The sequence below is a fragment of the Carassius gibelio genome, chromosome B13 (assembly GCF_023724105.1).
Source record: "Carassius gibelio isolate Cgi1373 ecotype wild population from Czech Republic chromosome B13, carGib1.2-hapl.c, whole genome shotgun sequence".
NCBI classification, from domain to species: domain Eukaryota; kingdom Metazoa; phylum Chordata; class Actinopteri; order Cypriniformes; family Cyprinidae; genus Carassius; species Carassius gibelio.
The window spans coordinates 11,305,361-11,322,879 of record NC_068408.1 but is presented as its reverse complement, the minus strand read 5'-3'; the positions used below and the strand labels follow the sequence as shown (position 1 = coordinate 11,322,879).

Here is a 17,519-nt window from a genome sequence, read left to right as displayed (position 1 = left end):
TATTAAAAATAAATAAACTTAGTTGATTTTATGTCCGTCAATGAATTTTGAACAGTTTTAATTATTGCTCTTTCTCCTCGAGCACTATGTAAGAGATGAACAATGACATGTCTAATTCTTTAGATAGCATTTAAACATGTTCTACTGTCTCAACTTCCAAAAATTCACCACACACAATTAAATACCATTTTGTCTACTTTTTAATTTCCCTTAATTCCAACATGAGCTGGCACTCATATAAAATATACTATTCTAGTCAATTTGCTTCATATTGTATATTATTAATATCAAAAGAGCAAAGAATAACAAAAAGGTTTCCACTCACATCACAGGACATGTGGTAAGCTGAGAGTTTGTCAGTCAGACATATATCTTTGTACGTTGTTTATTAAAACATGGTGTTAAAAATAAACCATTCTCTGGTATTTACACTGACACACATTTTGACATGTTTTACAGTTGCTATTTCATTTAATCACATAAAATTAAAAAAGAAAAAAAAAATCCGTAAATAAATCCTCTCTTGTGGTGATTTGATTATGCCGCAAATGTTGTTAACAATTTATGATTTTTTTTTTATTATTATTATTATTTATTTTTTATTATTAACCTGTCTGTCCTGCAATACATTATAAAAGCATGTCAACAAACAAATGTATACAAACAACTTAAGCACAGAAACACAGGTTGTTTTTGTTTATGTTGTTGTTTTACAGCTAACACAGATACGTAAAAGTCTCCAGTCTATGATTAGTCCCCTATAAGATTTAAAAAATCCATACGCTCTGTAAATTGAAAAAGTTCTGCTCAGTAATGGACACCAGACTGAATCAAGGATCAAGGCAAATGATACCGCATGGAATATGGAAATGAATATCCACACAACATATGTAGGGATATTAAAACCAAGGCAAGGTATCTAATTAAATATTATACAATTAGTATGCTACAATTATTGATTGTTAAGCATACAGTAAATGGAAACTTATTTTGCAAAATCTTGTGAATATACTCTCCAATTGCTGTGTAACTATATTAATATTTTACACATGCATGTATATATGACCTTTTCAGCTCCTCATAGGTTCAAGAAAATATACCTTTCTGGAAGAAAATGTTTGTGTTTAATATTTAGAAAAGCTCAAGTGTTGAAACTCACACCGGATCAGTGAGATGATATAATAGAAACATAGGTTTGAGTTCATTGAGTCCCAGTTCAAAGATTTGTGTGTTTAGTTGGGAACAATGGGCTGACTAACATTGACCTGTATTATAAAGTCCTTCTGGATTTTGGTGTCTTGTAAACGTGTTTTATCCGTGAGTAGCTTTCCAGAGAAAAACCAGCGCTGGTGTGCGGTATCAATGTCTTCCTGAATTTGAAGCTGTTTTTTCAGCTGACGGATGGAATCGGCCATCGTGGCGCTGAGGCGAAGGTCTTTTCCGGTGGAGAGACGCACCTTCAGCTGGAACTCCTTCTCCTCCTTCTCCTGTAGCTCAGAGTTTTCAGACACATTATGATCGTTGCACTCAGACAGCAGGTTGACTGGAGGAGCCAAGCAGTATGCAGGGAGCTGATAGCGGTTCCCCAGTTCATCATAGCATTCCATAAGAGACCCTGAAAAAGCAAATCAAAAACTCCAGTTCAGCTCAAATGCTGTTGTCATAAACCAAATGTGTATATTTATGTACATGTACATTATGTATATGTACATATGTATATTTATATGCATGTCTAAAAGTTTGGGTTTAGCAAGGCTGTTTTTTTTATTATAAAAAATGTCATAACAGTAATATTGTAAATATTATATTTATATTATAAGTATATTGAAATGCTGTTTAAATCTTTACCATGAGGCAGTGTGATGCTGGCTCCATCTACAATAGCCTGCGCCAGTTCATGGTCATTACAGTCAATCGCGACAGCTGCAGCTTTCAGTGCATCCCAGATCTCTTTACGGCCATCAAAAGCTGGGGCCGTGTCCCAGAATTCATCTCTTTTACTGCGCAGCTGGCCCTCTGTCATAGGATATTCACTTTTCCACTTGGGCTTATCTTTCTTCAGGGGCTCATTGCGTCCTTTCAAGAGAAAAAGACATAAATGTAGAAATGTCACCTGAACAAACTTCTGATTATTTAGATATGCATTGCAATATGTAAAAATGGTTCTGATTTCTTATTAAAGAACAAGGACAGCAAATACATCTTACAAAGTGCATGTGACATCACAGCTTTTGCACAAATGAGATTCATTGGACCTTTCCAAGAATCTGATTTTCCACACTAGAAGCTTCTCTTAAGACATGTAGCAAATGTTTCCAAGCACATAAATGGTGGTTTAAAACTACTTTTCCTTTAAACAAATTAAGCTATATAGATCAAAGGTAAAAATGTGCATCTAATCCACAACCATAAATCCCAACAGTCAAGCCAGCCCAGCTGAATCTCGACTAAAGACAAAGAGCTCAAGTACAGTAGGCCAAAGGGAAATCCATTTGAAGGCTATTGGCCTCAGACCATAAGTGGCCAAATCTTTTGTATACAAACAAAACGTGACAGATGCACCGCACAGATTTCAAAAGAAACATTGTTAGCGATCTTGAGAATTTTCATCACTATTGTAATAAACCTGCTTTCGAGTCAAAGCAGCAGTCACTGCGACGCACTGGAAAAAGCAAAACAAATTATTTATAGTGTCTGAGATTAAAGACTTAATCGGGTGATGCAAAACAGGATTTAGTGGCCTCTTTCCCATCATGCATCACTCAAGATTAGAGTAGAACGCCACGAAACAAACACACTCCACCATTCAGCATTTTCAATTAAAATTTGAAAAAAATTAACTAGTATCAAACCATTTAGCTAAATTGTTCCTTGTTATTATGCATTTTTCTGATAAACAAAGACTTATAAAGTCCATGATGCACTGTGATAAACCAGCATATTTAACACACATTCAAAGTAGCCTAACACTGGAATTTCACGAACACACAGATCAAACTGAACTAACATCTTGCAGACTTCCTTTTTCATTTCTAAATACAGGAGATTAAAATGCTAATTTAATTTGGCTTCCAAAGGCAGGAAACTTTGGTATGACAGAACAGGTATGAACAAAACTGTATCTGCTAGCATGACCAAAAACCTGCCAAACCTTTCTTTAGATTTAGGATCTTATACTAACAAATAAGTAGGCTACAGACAACAACCTCAGCAGTTGTAGTATCTCTAACTGTACAATACTTACTTTTCAGCACAACAGTTATTGTTGGTCGATAGTCTCTTGAGTTTGCAACTCCCATGGTCTGAGCTGTCAGTTATTCCTCTAAGCAGTGAAAAGTTACTGGACAGTCGCTCCTATGACTTCATGCAGGGCTTTGAGAGACAATCAACTCCAGCTGCGCAGTGCTACAAGTTGTCCTGTCATAGCAAAACTCATGACACTCCACTAGTATCTTAAACCAGTTTCTTGCTAAATGTGCACGCCCATCACCAGTTTTCTGAATCTAAAAATAACAACTGAACAAATACAAATCTAAGAAGATCACCAAGATATCTTCTAGCTGCATGAAACAGACCTTGCTTTTACAATCGCTGGCTTGGGTTTAGATGTATGAGTTACAACAAACCTAATCAAGTCAACTCTATTTTAGACCGGGACGGATAGTCAAAAATAAACTGTAAATCCCAGGATTGTCTAGAGCAGGTGCATCCAAGCAATTCCACAAATACTTCTAATCTAAAATGTCCCAATCTTAATGGATTTCTAGGTAAAGAAAGAACATGTTAGCATTTAAGCAGACAAAAAGTTTATATAATATCCAATAGGTTAATCTTCTTTGTGTTGTGCCATCAAAATTAAGTCATTCAAGGAAAATTCAAGGAGACTCTCTTTATGTTGGTTTGCTTTAGAAATCAATAACATTCTTTAGAGTTACTGCAGGGACTTATGGGATCCATAGTGTAAGATCTGTCCTTGTACAACAAAGAACACTGACCCTAAATGCCCAGTTTGAAATGGTGCCTAGAGGTACTTAAGATGATTTTGGTGATCTAAGGCATAGGTTTTCAAAATGTGGTCCAGGGACCCCCAAGGGGGTGCATAGAAAAGTTTAGATAAATCAATTAAAATAATATTAAAACAAATAATTATACGGTAACTTTAAATTAAATAAATTAGTAAATAAATATCTAATAGTACAGTGCTAAAAAAATATTAAATATAAATATTTTTCAAATAATAATTAAGACACATTAATATTATTTTATAATAAAGAAAATTCTATGGATTTCTTAAAAAAAAAATGTATGGGGGTCTCATGCACAAGGTTAGGAGTTCATGGCATTTAAATAAAACTATTATAATAGCAAAGTTCCTCAGATCTTGCCAATTTACAGTGATACATTCTGAAAAAATATCAGAAATATAAAAAATTTAAATTATAATAATTTCACAGAGTAGGACAAATAAGTTTCCTCGTTCCAGGAACACCACAGTAAACGCATTCACACTATTTCCAAACAGGATTCCTCACAGATGAAGCCTTACCTCCTCCTTTGGTGCTGTATCTGGATGCATTCCTGGAGGACAGGTGAGACCTTTGACGTATCACTCCAAAACAACTTCCCATCACTCAAACTCACATCAGGACCAAGCTTCAGACGCCTGATGCCCGAGTAAATGCATTTCTACAGGATCCAAAATGCAAGAAGTCCTAGTCAATGACGTTAATAAATTATATTTAGTTTTTGCATAAGAAAGATTTTGTCTAGTTGAATATTATTTTAGGTAATCAGATATGTTGCTGTCCGAGCGCAGACACAAGCCCGTTCTATTCCGCTGAGTCGACATTCGTCTAAGACTTAAGCTGATCAGTAACCTTCCAGGAAGACAAAGTCATCACACGAATGCAGTCAATAGACAGGTAGTACAAATATAAACTTGATATTAAATTATCCTCGGAGTTTAACACACACATAATTCCGTATGTTGTCCACACTCAAACCCCTAAAGAAGAATTACTCAGTGTTGAGCCCTAAACAATGAAACCGGTGAAGTGGTGAAATCTGCGACTAGAGGGCGTTCTTGCACATTATCCTGAACAAGCGCTGCATGGAGAAACAGCAGAAATACAGCAGGGGATATGGCATATTCATGTATATTTTCCCAAACGTTACTCCAGTTACTGATACAACAAGAAAACTGTAGTTATTTGCTATTAATCACCACTGACCGGGAGGAAAGAAAGAAAGAAAAAATAAAATGAAATGAAATGGTGAAAGGATGGTACACTGCCATCTAAAGGCAGCAATATATTTAATGCACAGCAATGCATTTATAGATGTTAAAGCTGCAGTAGGGAACTTTTGACGCTCTAGCGGTTAATAAACAGAACTGCTTGCGTCTTGCGGAAGAACATTGTAGCCGGAGCTACTTCTCTCTGTTTATGTCTATGAAGAATCACAAAGGTACTGGGTTACTCCGCCGCGGTACCCCCGAAGCAATCTAAAATAGTCCGAATATAAATACTTATTATAGGTGTACCCTAGTGATTCAGGACAAGCTAAAAACACGGTTTGGGAAATGGATTCATGGTGTACTCGCTTATTATTTTCATTTTCTACATTTTGAACACAAACAAAGTTACGGACCGCAGCTCTGATTGGTTGTTTTTTACCGGGAGCGCATGACTTTCTGCAAATGGCAATAGGATCACTGGGAGGAGCCAGAGGAGCTTGATTTTTTCCACAGATTATCTGTCTCATATTCTACTGTCAGGACATAATGACATGTTTAATAAATATGTAAAAAAATTTTTTTACAAAAGTTCCCTACAGCACCTATTACAAACATCCAAACCGTAAAATGATGAAACAAGAAATGCTGTTTATTTAGCATATAATAAAATTCTAATCAAGTTTCTTCAGATGTGGTTGACTATGGAAATGAAGTATTGGATTTCAGTGCATTTAAATGATACTGTAAGTGATATAAATAATAAGTTAAAATCATATTTACATAATCAAACATTAAGCCCCACATGGCTGGAGGGTGAGTAAATGGTGACTGTTTTTTTTGTTTTCAGGTGAACTATCCCTATAAACACAGTATCTTCCAGAGATCGCACAGACAACTGTCATGATTTCATTATAAAACATTGATAAAAACATCCAAAATATTCATGGTATTTCTGGAGGGCAGCCCTTTCGTTTGGCCAGAAAGAGCAAAGGTCATCCAGTGAGATCACCGTCTAAATCTGGGCTCTGCAGTCTCCTGTGTTCCCAGGGCTCTGGTCCAGCATTCAGCCTTGGCTCAGGCTCAAAGGCGCGTGAGGCTCACCCTGAGGAGCGTGTTGGCCACCGCCAACTAAAACAGTCAAGTCTTTAATGTCTCAAACTGGCATCATGTCTTTTTTAAGAGGGTAAATGTCCCATGTCAGTCCGTCACCATAAGGGGTGTGTCCAGAGGGCAGGAGAACACGAGTCAGCCAATGACTGTGAAGATGATTATAATAATTAACATTAAAGTCACAACTTACAGACTGCAGAATTTGACTCAGAGCATGTAAAATGTGTAATTTTACCTTCTCTTTTCTACACCAAAGAACACCTTCCAGTTGTTTAGTTTGCCATAACTAAAAGGATTACGATAGACCTTTAAAAAGAGAGAAAAGGTTAAATCAAAGATAAAAAAAATTATTATAAAAGTTTTTAAATGGTTACAAGAGATCAAACAATAGGAAGAAAATAAATTCCAATCAGTTATAAAAGTTACCAACAACTTACCCTTCCACGTTTTGCCAAACGTTTGGCCTCTTTGCTGTTAATATGGCGTTCAATGCTGGTTTCTCCACGGGTGATAAGTAAAGCATGCCACAGTGTGAGAGATCCTAGCGCGACTGACACCGTGCTGATGGAAAAAAACAGCAAGCATAACAAAAGATGTGAGTCTATGCAAATAGTAAAACCAGTATTGGGGCAGCAGTGAAAGAATAGACTACCTTGTAAGGACCCACATGTAGATAACACTCTTGTGAAACATCCTATCTTTGTAGGTGTATGGAGGTTGCGAAATTTCCTTTGTCCATTGAAGCATCAGAAAAGCAAAGGTTATTGGATATTATTCAGTGAAAGTGACAGTGAAAGTGACATGACATACAGCCAAATATGGTGACCCACACTTGTAATTCATGCTCTGCATGTAACCCATCCAAAGTACACATACACAGCAGTGAACACACACACACCAGGAGCATTGGGCAGCCATTTATGCTGCGGCACCCAGGGAGCATTTGGGGGTTCAGTGCCTTGCTCAAGGGCACCTCAGTCATGGTATTGAGTGTGGAGAGGGATTCATTGCTCCAAATGGAAATTTTAACGCACCAGATCGTACCAAGCAGAGCTTAAAAAGTCTAAAGTTCACCAGTAAATCCCCCTCATACAATTCTGACAAAAGCAGAGTCAGTAAGTAATACTCATTTAAATATGCACTGTTAGCATTGAGATAGGGAAGGTCAGAAAACATTTGTTGGATTTCATAGCATGCTGTTTGTTTAAGAGTGTTAAATAATGAACCGTGATACAGAAAACAAAAATGACAGCTCTAAAACCAAATCAACAACAGGAAAAACAACTTGAGCCACCTGTACTCCCTTCCCAGCCACGCCTTCTGACGGGACAATGCCGATGAGCAACCCAATCCCTGTCACCGGGACACCCTGTTTCTCCACATCCAAGTGTCTGAATTGCTATGGAATGGCAGAGAGACAGCTGGCAGTTAAGACATGCCCGCTACACCAGACTTTGAGAACAGATAGAGAAAAGGAGAGACACAACCATTCAGAAAGAGAGGAGTTAAACGCTATCTACCTTATTCATTAGAATAAGAAAAAAGGGAAAAAACAATGCCCACTGAGGTGTTTTTCAAGCTTTAAAATGTTATGACACAAAGACAGATTTATACTAAATGGAAAAGAGCAAAGACAAAACAACAAATATATATTAAAAAAAACAAAGCCTTACATCTATGGAATTGTATGCATCGATAAACAGATTGCGACCGCTGATGCTGCAATACATGCAGCCCAGAGTCAAAAAGAGACAAAAGGAGAAGAAGTAACGATGATTGTAATGGCCAACACAGTTGTTAAGCCAAGCTGAATATAAATAATTAAGGACTTAACTACACAGAAGTGGAAAAATATTAAATACATCTGGGCTGTTAAAGGAATAATTCACCAAATTTAATTTCAATTCCATCTAAATTCAATCTGACTGTTACTTACTCACATTTGAGTCATTCTAAACCTTTACTCCTTTTGTTCCCTGGGGGAACGCAAAAGGGAAACTCAAAGCAACACTGCCTGTCAAATGTTTCAGCTGCCTTTTCAGTATTTTTCCAACAAAGATTTTTTTATAAAGTTTTTGTTACGCCATTAACAAATCAAACTAGCTATAAGGCGATTTATAATATTACACATTTAGATCTGTAGCAAAAGAGTATTTGAAAATTGGAAAGAAATACAATGGTGCTTAAGGAAATAATTCTGTTATACATAATAAAACATTATTATTATTATTTTATCCTCATTGACCTCCATAGTAGTTTTTCCCCATCATTTTTTATGTTCAACAGAAGAGAGAAAATTTTGGGGTAAACTATACTTTTAACAGTTTTAATAAGGGAAATATCTACAATATCATGAAGAATTTAAAATGACAATCATAACACAAAGCAGTAGATAATGTTAGTAAACATGATTATTTAAAAATATACATGTTCAAATAATCTGAGCTGATGGATTCAACTAATGTAAACGACCTTGTGGCTCACAGTAGGTTGTCTTTAAAGCTTTATAAATGATCATAAAGATAAACTGTTGAATTCTATTCTGAAAACTGTTCTCGTCAGTCTTTTCCAAGCTATTATAATTACTGAATGCAATACAACTTGTGAATAGTTTGCAATAACATGAATCTGAATAATTGATGACAGAATTGTAATTTTTGGATGAACTGTTCCTTTAAACTGAATGTTTGACAAAAAACAGCCAGTATATAAGAATTTTAGAGTAAAATAAGATCAAATGGGTTCACTTTTTACAAATAGAAAGGTGATTTAAAAAGGATACGGCAATGATGATCCATTTTTAGAATACATCTGTAGAGAAAAACACAGGGATGTTGATTCATGTAAGTTTCTTACAGTAATATAATTCAGTGCAGCTGACACGGAGTCACCAGTCAGATTTGATATGTCTCTCTTACGTTTTACAGATGCCACAGTGATGACTTCGTGCTGGTTTAGGAATGACGCACTTTTTACAGAACGACACAAACGGGACCTCGTTTTTCATCTGAAACCCAATGTGAAGAAAGAAAGAGGAACTGACATGTTATGAATGACATTAAAAACACACTTCAGCTCAGCTTCAGCACACAGTTCAGCTACTGGATGGTGGCATGTCTAAGGGAGCCAAACCTTTGGAGGGTATCCAGGAGGAGTGTTCGTGGCTTTGTAGTAATGGAAGACTATCATGACCAAGATCCAATTCCCATAACAAATGTGCCACATCATCCAGCCAGTAGAGTACGTTTGGAGGACCAACGGTAGAAGGCAGACATATGCGATGAAAACCACAGAACTGGTAAGAGCTACTACCAAAAACACAAACACCTTAAGAGAAGAGAAAAAGCGCAGGGTGTAAGAGAAACAAACAGTCATTGCAAAAAAACAACATGACGGTAATTATGAGATTTACCATTCCAAACCATCGTGTTACGACCTCCACTGTCCAAAACACTGGTTCAAGGATGCAGTCCAGTACCACTTCAGAGTTAGTGAGCGAGTTAAAATAAAGGGATTTGAAGATCAGTTTGATGTAGCTCACAAGCTGCCTCAGTATCCTGGGCATGCGATTGCGACTGTGTCTTGCACATCCGCGCATGCATCGCAGCAGCAGGTGCATGACAGTATTGCAGGGACGCATGTTCAGCACCTGTAAAGACAGAAACTTATCTTTTAATAACCTGTTCGAACATCCTGAATATCGGCACAAGCAAGTTCCTCTGCATACGGCCTGCAATTTGCTCACTGACAGTTGCCCTTGTGCTGAACCTGTAAGACAATTAGAGTAACCAAGTATCCTTCTAAGCAGATGGTGTGGATGGATAGAAACCAATAATGCAAGCATGGTTTAGTTTTCTGATACCCCCGAATTATCCAACATAATACAAATATACAAAAGGTTGGTGACCTCTTTTGTTCAGTCTTTAGAAAGCAGCATACTTCACATGATTGCCCTGATAACAATGCACCTACAACACCCCGCCCTTTTAAGTTTACTTAGGTTTAGAAATAAAACTCAGGGATGGTGACTAATGCGTCTTTCCGTGGATTTGTAGTTGCAATTAAACCATTAATCTTAGTAGAAGTGTTTCAAGCCATCCCTAAAAGAGGCACTGTATGTGAATTTCGATTTAAAATATGCATAAACAAAGATCTGGGATGATGAAGAGAAACTTTGTTATTTATTTAAAAACTTAAAGCAAAACACTAAATCAGTGGCAAGCCAGTTTCAAGATAATACATTTATTAATCATATAGGTGTGTCTTCCGGTAAGAATTTAAAAAATGTTAATGTTAGCACCGGATGCCCAGACGTTGTAATATTAAGACATGTGAGCGACGGATCTGGACAGTCTACATTCCGGTCACACCAGTGAATGTGGAGGGAACATCACCACCCGTATGATATAACATTGTAATTGTGACAGACATAAGCAGAAAGAGTTATATTGGACAGTAGATACTGTAAGATTTGTGTAAAAATGGTCAACATCATATCCCCCCCCCCGCCCCCCAACCCTCCCAAATCATAAACAGACTATAATCTCAAGGAACAGAGTCTGTGCCTCTAAAATTATCATTGAGAGAAATACACTCATAGATATTGTTAAGTTAGTACATCACAGTGTCAAAATGAAATATCTACAATATATAGTTACATATGTAAATGTATTATCTATCTATCTGTCTGTCTGTCTGTATTTCATTTATCTATCATCTGTCCAATGCACACTCGTATATAGATAGAAAATATACGTAGATTTCTCTGTATACCGCGGATCAGTGATGAAACAAGGCATAACAGTGATGTTGAGTATCTCAATCAAACAGCAAGTATCTCAATCAAACAGCAAGAGCTAAACATTAAAGATCACAGCATGGCAGAAATTTGTACAATCGGTTGTCTTACCTGCCCAAGATCTCCTCCTAAAACTGCGATAAAATCAACTCATGATACCGTTGGATGTTTTTATATATATTTCGAGACAGACGGAGAAAAATAATTGAAAGCAGTAGTTTCTATCCCTTTGATTCCATCTGTTGTCTGTCTGCCTGACGCTCAGGGATGTGAGCTCAGCTGTCACGCTGGGAATTTTGGGAATTGTAGTTTAAGGCGTGGAAAGCGAAAATATTATCCGGGAATATTTTTATATGTATATTTTTATATTATTAATAATCAAAATTGCGTTATATTGTGTGGTCTTTAATGAATTAATCGCATTTCGGTTCGATTTTTATAGCATTTAAAGTCCCCGTGAAACGGAAGTTGCAAACGGCTTTTCTCCAGTGTTGTGACGTATTTCCGAGAGAAACGGAATAATAAATGAGGAAAATAGTGGGCGTGGCTTATTTTCCAACTAGCACCTGATTGGATCTAGATAAGTAGGTGTGTTCACTTGCATGAGACATGGTTCATTTCAACTCACCGTCGTCAAACTTTGTGAGGTACCAACGGTGTACACTGACGGGACAGCGTTATCTGTTATGACAAATATTTCAAGAACCCCATTACGTGTTCTTTCCTAATTTTGGAGTATTCGCGCGTGAAGTGTTTCGAGCACATCCGTGAACACTCTGTTATCCCTCCTTCCTCGAAATGTAATAAAATCGATCCATCTGGACCGTAACGAGGGAATTTTAAGGGAAAAGTGTTCCGTGAGTTCCACAACCAAAAATGCACCTCCTCGCCATCTTTCCCTTCACGCGCTGTCAATGCTCGCAAACACACAGGCAGCCTGTCTGCTGTCAGTTGGAGGGGCGTGGTTACGGATTAAGCAGACGCCCAATTCCTCAAGCCTACGTCATCAGTGAAGGTCCTCCAATGCAGAGGGGAGGGGCATTTTCAGATTTTGATTAAAGATTATGAAGCCAAAAAATTTTTTTGTGTGGATTGACTCGCATGGATGAATTGTTCAGCACAAAACGATCAATTTAGGCGAACAAAGTAAATATAGTCATTTTGATTTCATGTGTACTTTAAGACAAATTGCATAAGGGAATTGTGGGAATTGCAGTTTGGTTCATGTCCAAGTCATTTCCTCGAATCGGTTCATTCGAACACTTCCTTTCAAAGGAACGGCTCAAAAAACAATTCAGTGATTCTTTTAAGTCCGAACGAAAGTTCGCATGCGTGGGCTCTAAAAACAGAGATTGTTTACGTATTCTTTTTTCTCCCCCGGCCCCTTTTTTTTATAACGTTGTACTACTTCCCAGTTTTCTGTCATGAATAACCAGTCCATAAAATCTAAGTCACACTAACCATGAACTTATTTAAGCATTAGCTTATTTACATTGCTAATTCACACCTCCTGGTTGAAAATGCTGTCGGACCTATTTCTGAACCTGTTCTGTTCAACCAATGCATTGAAAAGATTCGACTCAAAAGAACAATTCGTTAAAGACTCGGATAACGATATCAGATGTTCACACGTGTTATGGCCGAAATAGTATAAGAGATGGCATTCAGTTTCAACTTCGATATTCCTTTACAGACAGACGAAACAAACGATAAAGAAAACAAAGAAGACAAAGCAAAAGAAGTGAATCTTAATTGCTTGGTAAGGGAATTTATTATTAGCTTGTTAAAACCGGCTATATCTTGGCAAGTGCTGCAAGACAGCTAACTGTAAAATATAAAATTATGCTTTAAGTGTACAGCACACTTTAAATTCTAGGACTAGACGATATTCCATTTCAACAGTTAAAGTGAAAGCTTAAATCATCAATATGTAGGGCTTCTTTCCATGTTGTGAATTGATCTTTAGAGATCATAATGCACAATTGCACATATTTTGTTTCCATAGGAAGTCAATGCAGTCGTTTCAAATAAGATAAAGGATGCTGTGGAGCACCTACCTTTGTTGGATCCTCTGTCCCAAATTGAGAACTGGGTGCCTGAAACCATCACCATAGGTGCCCTGCCTCCCCTGCTCTGTCTCAATGAATCAGTGTTTGAGAAGACTGCTCCTGAGCGAGAGGACAGTGAGGAGATACTGGCCAAAACACTGACTCAAAACTCAGACCTCATCTCTGGAATCTATGAGGGTGGGTTTAAGATTTGGGAATGTACTTACGATCTACTTGAGTACATTGATGAAGAAGGAGAAACCTTCGCTGGGAAAAGAGTGTTAGACTTAGGCTGTGGAGCTGGTCTACTTGGCATACTTGCATTGAAGAAAGGAGCCAGCAAAGTTGATTTCCAGGATTATAACAGCACTGTGATAGAGCAGTTAACAGTACCAAATGTTTTTCTCAATTGTGAAGATGATGATGAAAATAAAGAGAAAAATAGCAGCCCACCGTGTAAGCGAAAAGCCCTGAATGCAACAGAGAAATTACTAGATCGTTGTGGTTTCTTCTCAGGCGACTGGAACTCTTTTCTCACACTTATGCACAATAAAACCCCATCACCGAAATTTGACATTATCTTCACATCAGAAACCATATATAACACCGACTACTATTCTTCACTTCATAATGTGTTTTGTGACCTGCTTGATGAAAATGGTATGGTTTATTTGGCAACCAAATCTCACTATTTTGGAGTAGGAGGAGGCCTTCATCTGTTTGAGAAGTTTGTGGAGCAGAATAATGTCTTTCAGATCAGATATTTGAAGGATGTTGAACAAGGTCTTAAGAGACATGTTGTATCATTGACATTCAAAAAGTGACATTCAAATTGTTTTGATGTATGCTATTGAGTAATGTGCATATGGAATTAGGGTGCAAGTTAACATGCATATTCTTTTAAGAAAAATGGATGGTTATGAAATCCTAAATTGTGCTTGGTGTAAATAACTAATGTTAAAACAGCAAGACCACCATCACAGAAACTGGAGTTTGGTGAAACAATCTGAAGATTTGTTGAAGTCTGTGTTCAAACTGCAATAAAGCACTGCAAAACCATCATCAAATAAACAAGAACTGACACAAGTTTACCAGCATACATCTCTAGAATTTATGAAGCAGAATCACACAGGCCAACAGTCTCAACACTGGTTTAATGTGAAAAGAAATGTACTTGGAGATGCCACATTGACAACACTTGACCAAATATAAAGTGGATACAAAGTAAACTATGGAATGATTACATAAAGATGAATCCAAACAAAAATGTGTGGTCCTTGTAAACGGTTTAAGTAATAAATACTTACAACCACTTCAAAATTCTAACATTTCAAACTGGTTACATATAGGTCCTATACTTTTTAACTTGTATGTACTTTTTCTATAGAGCTCTGTCTCATTGATGTTAAATATGGGAGTCTTGTTTAAAATAGATCAGTGCTGATGTATAATTATAGAGTATACATTCTATTTCTTGGCTTTGCCCTGTGCTGCCACAGCCTCCATGGCTTTGCGAACAGTTTCCTCATCTCCGAGGAACTGCATGGGCTTAATGGGCTTCAGGTTCTTGTCCAGCTCATAAAGAATAGGGATGCCTGTGGGCAGATTCAGCTCCATAATGGCCTCCTCAGACATACCTGTAAGTGTGAAGAAACAAACTGAGACTATGGAAGAAATTCATAGTCTGTATTGAATCTGTAGTGACCCCACAAGTCATATTGATATGTATTATACAGTTTAATTTTAAAGTTTGACTCATTTTTTTGTCTTTGGCATTTTTATTAGTTTTTTATTTATTCAGTTTTATTTGTATTTACTTTAGTACATCATGTTTAATTAAATGAAAATTAGAAATGCCTTGGTAACTAGCTTAAAAAAAATAGTTTTTATATCTTTATTTTATTTCAGGTAACGTATCTTTATTAAAGATTCTATTCATTTCCATTACTTTTCCAGATATGGAACTCATATTTAAAGGATTTCAATGATGCTGGGAACCTTGAACAAGGGATTGAAATGATACTGTGGGATAATTACCTTCTAAGTGCTTCACGATGCCTCTCAAACTGTTTCCATGAGCAGCAATCAACACTCTCTTTCCCTCCTTGATTTGAGGCACAATCTCCTCATTCCAGAAGGGTAGCGCCCGTGCAATAGTGTCCTTCAGACTCTCACAAGAAGGCAGCTGGTCCTCGGTCAAATCAGCATAACGTCTGTCCTATAGAAAGACAAGACATCCCACAAGACAAAATTGGTGCATTACTCAAATGTTCTATAAACATATCATCATCATGTAATAGTTCTGCTCTTTTAATCTAATAGAAATTCTTGACTTTTTAGTTTGTTCTAGGTCAAAGGAATACCAGAGTGCTTGAATGTTATCAACATTTGTAAGCGGTTTCCTATACAAATAAGGTTTGAACTTTGTTTTCTGAGTCTTTGCACTGATTAACTACTAGGACGTCAATTTCAATGTGTAACATCAACATGCTGCAACAAATTTGGTATGACTGTATAATGCATGTTAAAATGGTGTATGAACTGTATAATTTTCATTGTACAGGATGCAAGAAAGGAGATAAAGTTGATAGGCATGCTGTCATTACGCAACATCATCCATTCAGAAAGCTAAAAACTAAGTACATCCTCACCATGTGCATTTATACACTTATGAGTAATTTCTTATATATTTTGAGTATCTAGAATCTGAGAAGTGTGGGGGGGTGACAAATTTTGTAGACAATACATCCAAAATATGCATTTGAATACAACAAATTAAGGATCTAAATTACCATAATGAATAAAAGATGTTGAAGACCCTACCTTGCTGATGATGCTGTAAAAGTCATGATCTGCATCCATACTTGGTGGAGGGATGTCATAGGAGCGCCTCCAAATCTTAACCTGGGCTTCACCATGCTTGGCTGCAGTCTCAGCCTTGTTTAACCCAGTGAGACCACCATAATGGCGTTCATTCAGGCGCCAGGTCCTGTGCACAGGCAGCCACATCTGATCAATGCTGTCCAAAACAATCCATAATGTCCGGATGGCCCTCTTCAGCACCGAGGTATAACAAATGTCAAACTCAAACCCTGCATCTGCAAAGACACCGTATAGGCTTAAAATGGAACACAGAATTCAACATAATACAACTTAATATGTTGTGACAGTCATTTATTTGACTTATTATTAAAATGTTATGTAATGCACATTTAATACAGCAAAGCCCTAATATGGAATTTAAGAGACACAAATTAATATTACAATAACTTATATAAAGAAATTGAATATTAAATGAATAATAAATAAATATTATTTATAAAATATCCTTATTTGTAAGTCGCTGTGTATAAAAGCTTCTGCTAAATGTAAATGTAAATTATATTTTTGTTATAGTTATGAAACACACACACACATACACACTCATAGAAAATGCATAACGGTAAACGTGTTAAAAAGTCATTTTATGCATCCCTGATTGGGAAATTCAGCGCGTGAACAAAATCACGTCCCGTGTTGCACGTTCGCATGAGGTAGGCCCCGCCCTCTACCCGTCAGTAAACGGCAAACCTCGAGTTTATTGGTTCAGAGCGTACACGCGTCATGTCGAAGGCGTGGCTGTGTTGTCATGTCTTCTGAAAGTCATTGGAATTTTCCGGGTTTTTATTTCAATATTTAAAACGCAAACATGTCAAAATAAACATTAATAAAACAACGCGGGCAAAGTGGCACTCAGTTAAGAAATAACGCACATGTGTTTTCAAAAACTAAACTAGAGCTAATCTGCCGATGAAGGACAGCAGGTTTACAACGCTCATTCACAAACCATAATGCTGGGAAATATAAGACTATACAAACCTTTTAAAGCTTGACCGCCTTTCTTTGCCTCCTGGGCCCCTGTCTCGCTGAGGTCCGCGTCGAACCAACCACAGAAGCGATTCTCCTGATTCCAGCAGCTCTCGCCATGGCGAATGAGAACCAGCTTGTATGCAGCCATTTGAGACAAATGATAAAGGTAGCAGCTAAAGACAGCACCGTGAGCTCTGATCGAACAGGTTGTTAAACTCTGTAAGGAGTACTGTCAAAAAGACCCTCCTCTCTCATCTCAGTCCCTAATGAATGATGTTCCAACCTCCTCATCTCAGCGCTCAACCAATCAAAGCCTCGGAGCGATGCGCAACCATGTGAAACTGCAAACACGACATGGAAAAAACCCTGACCTTCCTGTATAGCCAGTGAATATTTTACAGTAAAGCGTAAACCTCCTCTAGTAAACCCCCGATTTAAACTGTTTTATCAAGAATAAACAGGAGTATAATATATTTCA

The 17,519-nt window shown here is 37.2% G+C and overlaps 4 protein-coding genes across 6 annotated transcripts; 1 reads left to right on the top strand and 3 right to left on the bottom strand.

The window, feature by feature from the left end:
- Window positions 1-182: 182 nt before the first annotated feature.
- ubtd1a (ubiquitin domain containing 1a) lies at window positions 183-5,778 on the bottom strand. Of its 2 annotated transcripts, none has more exons than XM_052572809.1 (3): window positions 4,547-5,778; window positions 1,849-2,076; window positions 183-1,615 (listed from the first exon to the last, which is right to left on the bottom strand). In XM_052572809.1, the coding sequence occupies exons 1-3, from the start codon at window positions 4,626-4,628 to the stop codon at window positions 1,233-1,235; spliced, it is 693 nt and encodes a 230-aa protein (XP_052428769.1). In that variant the 5' UTR covers window positions 4,629-5,778; the 3' UTR covers window positions 183-1,232. The 2 variants fall into 2 exon arrangements, with proteins under 2 accessions (XP_052428769.1, XP_052428770.1); XM_052572810.1 differs by lacking the exon at window positions 4,547-5,778 and adding an exon at window positions 3,245-3,602.
- Window positions 5,779-5,864: 86 nt separating this feature from the next.
- On the bottom strand, window positions 5,865-11,743 carry zdhhc16a (zinc finger DHHC-type palmitoyltransferase 16a). Of its 2 annotated transcripts, XM_052572805.1 has the most exons (11): window positions 11,256-11,646; window positions 9,759-9,995; window positions 9,479-9,673; window positions 9,265-9,353; window positions 9,129-9,157; window positions 8,020-8,153; window positions 7,641-7,745; window positions 6,999-7,075; window positions 6,784-6,907; window positions 6,582-6,652; window positions 5,865-6,492 (listed from the first exon to the last, which is right to left on the bottom strand). In XM_052572805.1, the coding sequence occupies exons 2-11, from the start codon at window positions 9,984-9,986 to the stop codon at window positions 6,390-6,392; spliced, it is 1,155 nt and encodes a 384-aa protein (XP_052428765.1). In that variant the 5' UTR covers window positions 9,987-9,995; window positions 11,256-11,646; the 3' UTR covers window positions 5,865-6,389. The 2 variants fall into 2 exon arrangements, with proteins under 2 accessions (XP_052428765.1, XP_052428766.1); XM_052572806.1 differs by lacking the exon at window positions 7,641-7,745 and having other exon boundaries at window positions 11,256-11,743.
- Window positions 11,744-12,755: 1,012 nt separating this feature from the next.
- On the top strand, window positions 12,756-14,040 carry mettl18 (methyltransferase like 18). Its single transcript, XM_052572807.1, has 2 exons — window positions 12,756-12,903; window positions 13,150-14,040. Exons 1-2 carry the CDS (start codon window positions 12,802-12,804, stop codon window positions 14,014-14,016), a joined length of 969 nt encoding a protein of 322 aa, XP_052428767.1. The 5' UTR covers window positions 12,756-12,801; the 3' UTR covers window positions 14,017-14,040.
- Window positions 14,041-14,327: 287 nt separating this feature from the next.
- pgam1a (phosphoglycerate mutase 1a) lies at window positions 14,328-17,336 on the bottom strand. Its single transcript, XM_052572808.1, has 4 exons — window positions 17,051-17,336; window positions 16,016-16,290; window positions 15,230-15,410; window positions 14,328-14,829 (listed from the first exon to the last, which is right to left on the bottom strand). Exons 1-4 carry the CDS (start codon window positions 17,187-17,189, stop codon window positions 14,660-14,662), a joined length of 765 nt encoding a protein of 254 aa, XP_052428768.1. The 5' UTR covers window positions 17,190-17,336; the 3' UTR covers window positions 14,328-14,659.
- Between the last annotated feature and the right edge of the window lie 183 nt (window positions 17,337-17,519).

What these genes read in the sequence shown, in the direction of transcription:
- ubtd1a (XM_052572809.1), bottom strand. Translation starts at nt 4,628, where the DNA reads ATGGGAAGTTGTTTTGGAGTGATACGTCAAAGGTCTCACCTGTCCTCC. An exon ending in ATACAGCACCAAAGGAGGAG is followed by an intron (nt 2,077 to 4,546) that starts GTAAGGCTTCAT and finishes TTCTCTTGAAAG; the next exon opens with GACGCAATGAGCCCCTGAAG. An exon ending in CAGCATCACACTGCCTCATG is followed by an intron (nt 1,616 to 1,848) that starts GTAAAGATTTAA and finishes TTGCTTTTTCAG; the next exon opens with GGTCTCTTATGGAATGCTAT.
- zdhhc16a (XM_052572805.1), bottom strand. Translation starts at nt 9,986, where the DNA reads ATGCGTCCCTGCAATACTGTCATGCACCTGCTGCTGCGATGCATGCGC. An exon ending in GTTTGGCAAAACGTGGAAGG is followed by an intron (nt 6,653 to 6,783) that starts GTAAGTTGTTGG and finishes CTCTTTTTAAAG; the next exon opens with GTCTATCGTAATCCTTTTAG. An exon ending in TTTGGTGTAGAAAAGAGAAG is followed by an intron (nt 6,493 to 6,581) that starts GTAAAATTACAC and finishes TCATCTTCACAG; the next exon opens with TCATTGGCTGACTCGTGTTC.
- mettl18 (XM_052572807.1), top strand. Translation starts at nt 12,802, where the DNA reads ATGGCATTCAGTTTCAACTTCGATATTCCTTTACAGACAGACGAAACA. An exon ending in AAGTGAATCTTAATTGCTTG is followed by an intron (nt 12,904 to 13,149) that starts GTAAGGGAATTT and finishes TTGTTTCCATAG; the next exon opens with GAAGTCAATGCAGTCGTTTC.
- pgam1a (XM_052572808.1), bottom strand. Translation starts at nt 17,189, where the DNA reads ATGGCTGCATACAAGCTGGTTCTCATTCGCCATGGCGAGAGCTGCTGG. An exon ending in AGGCGGTCAAGCTTTAAAAG is followed by an intron (nt 16,291 to 17,050) that starts GTTTGTATAGTC and finishes GTGTCTTTGCAG; the next exon opens with ATGCAGGGTTTGAGTTTGAC. An exon ending in TTTACAGCATCATCAGCAAG is followed by an intron (nt 15,411 to 16,015) that starts GTAGGGTCTTCA and finishes GTCTTTCTATAG; the next exon opens with GACAGACGTTATGCTGATTT.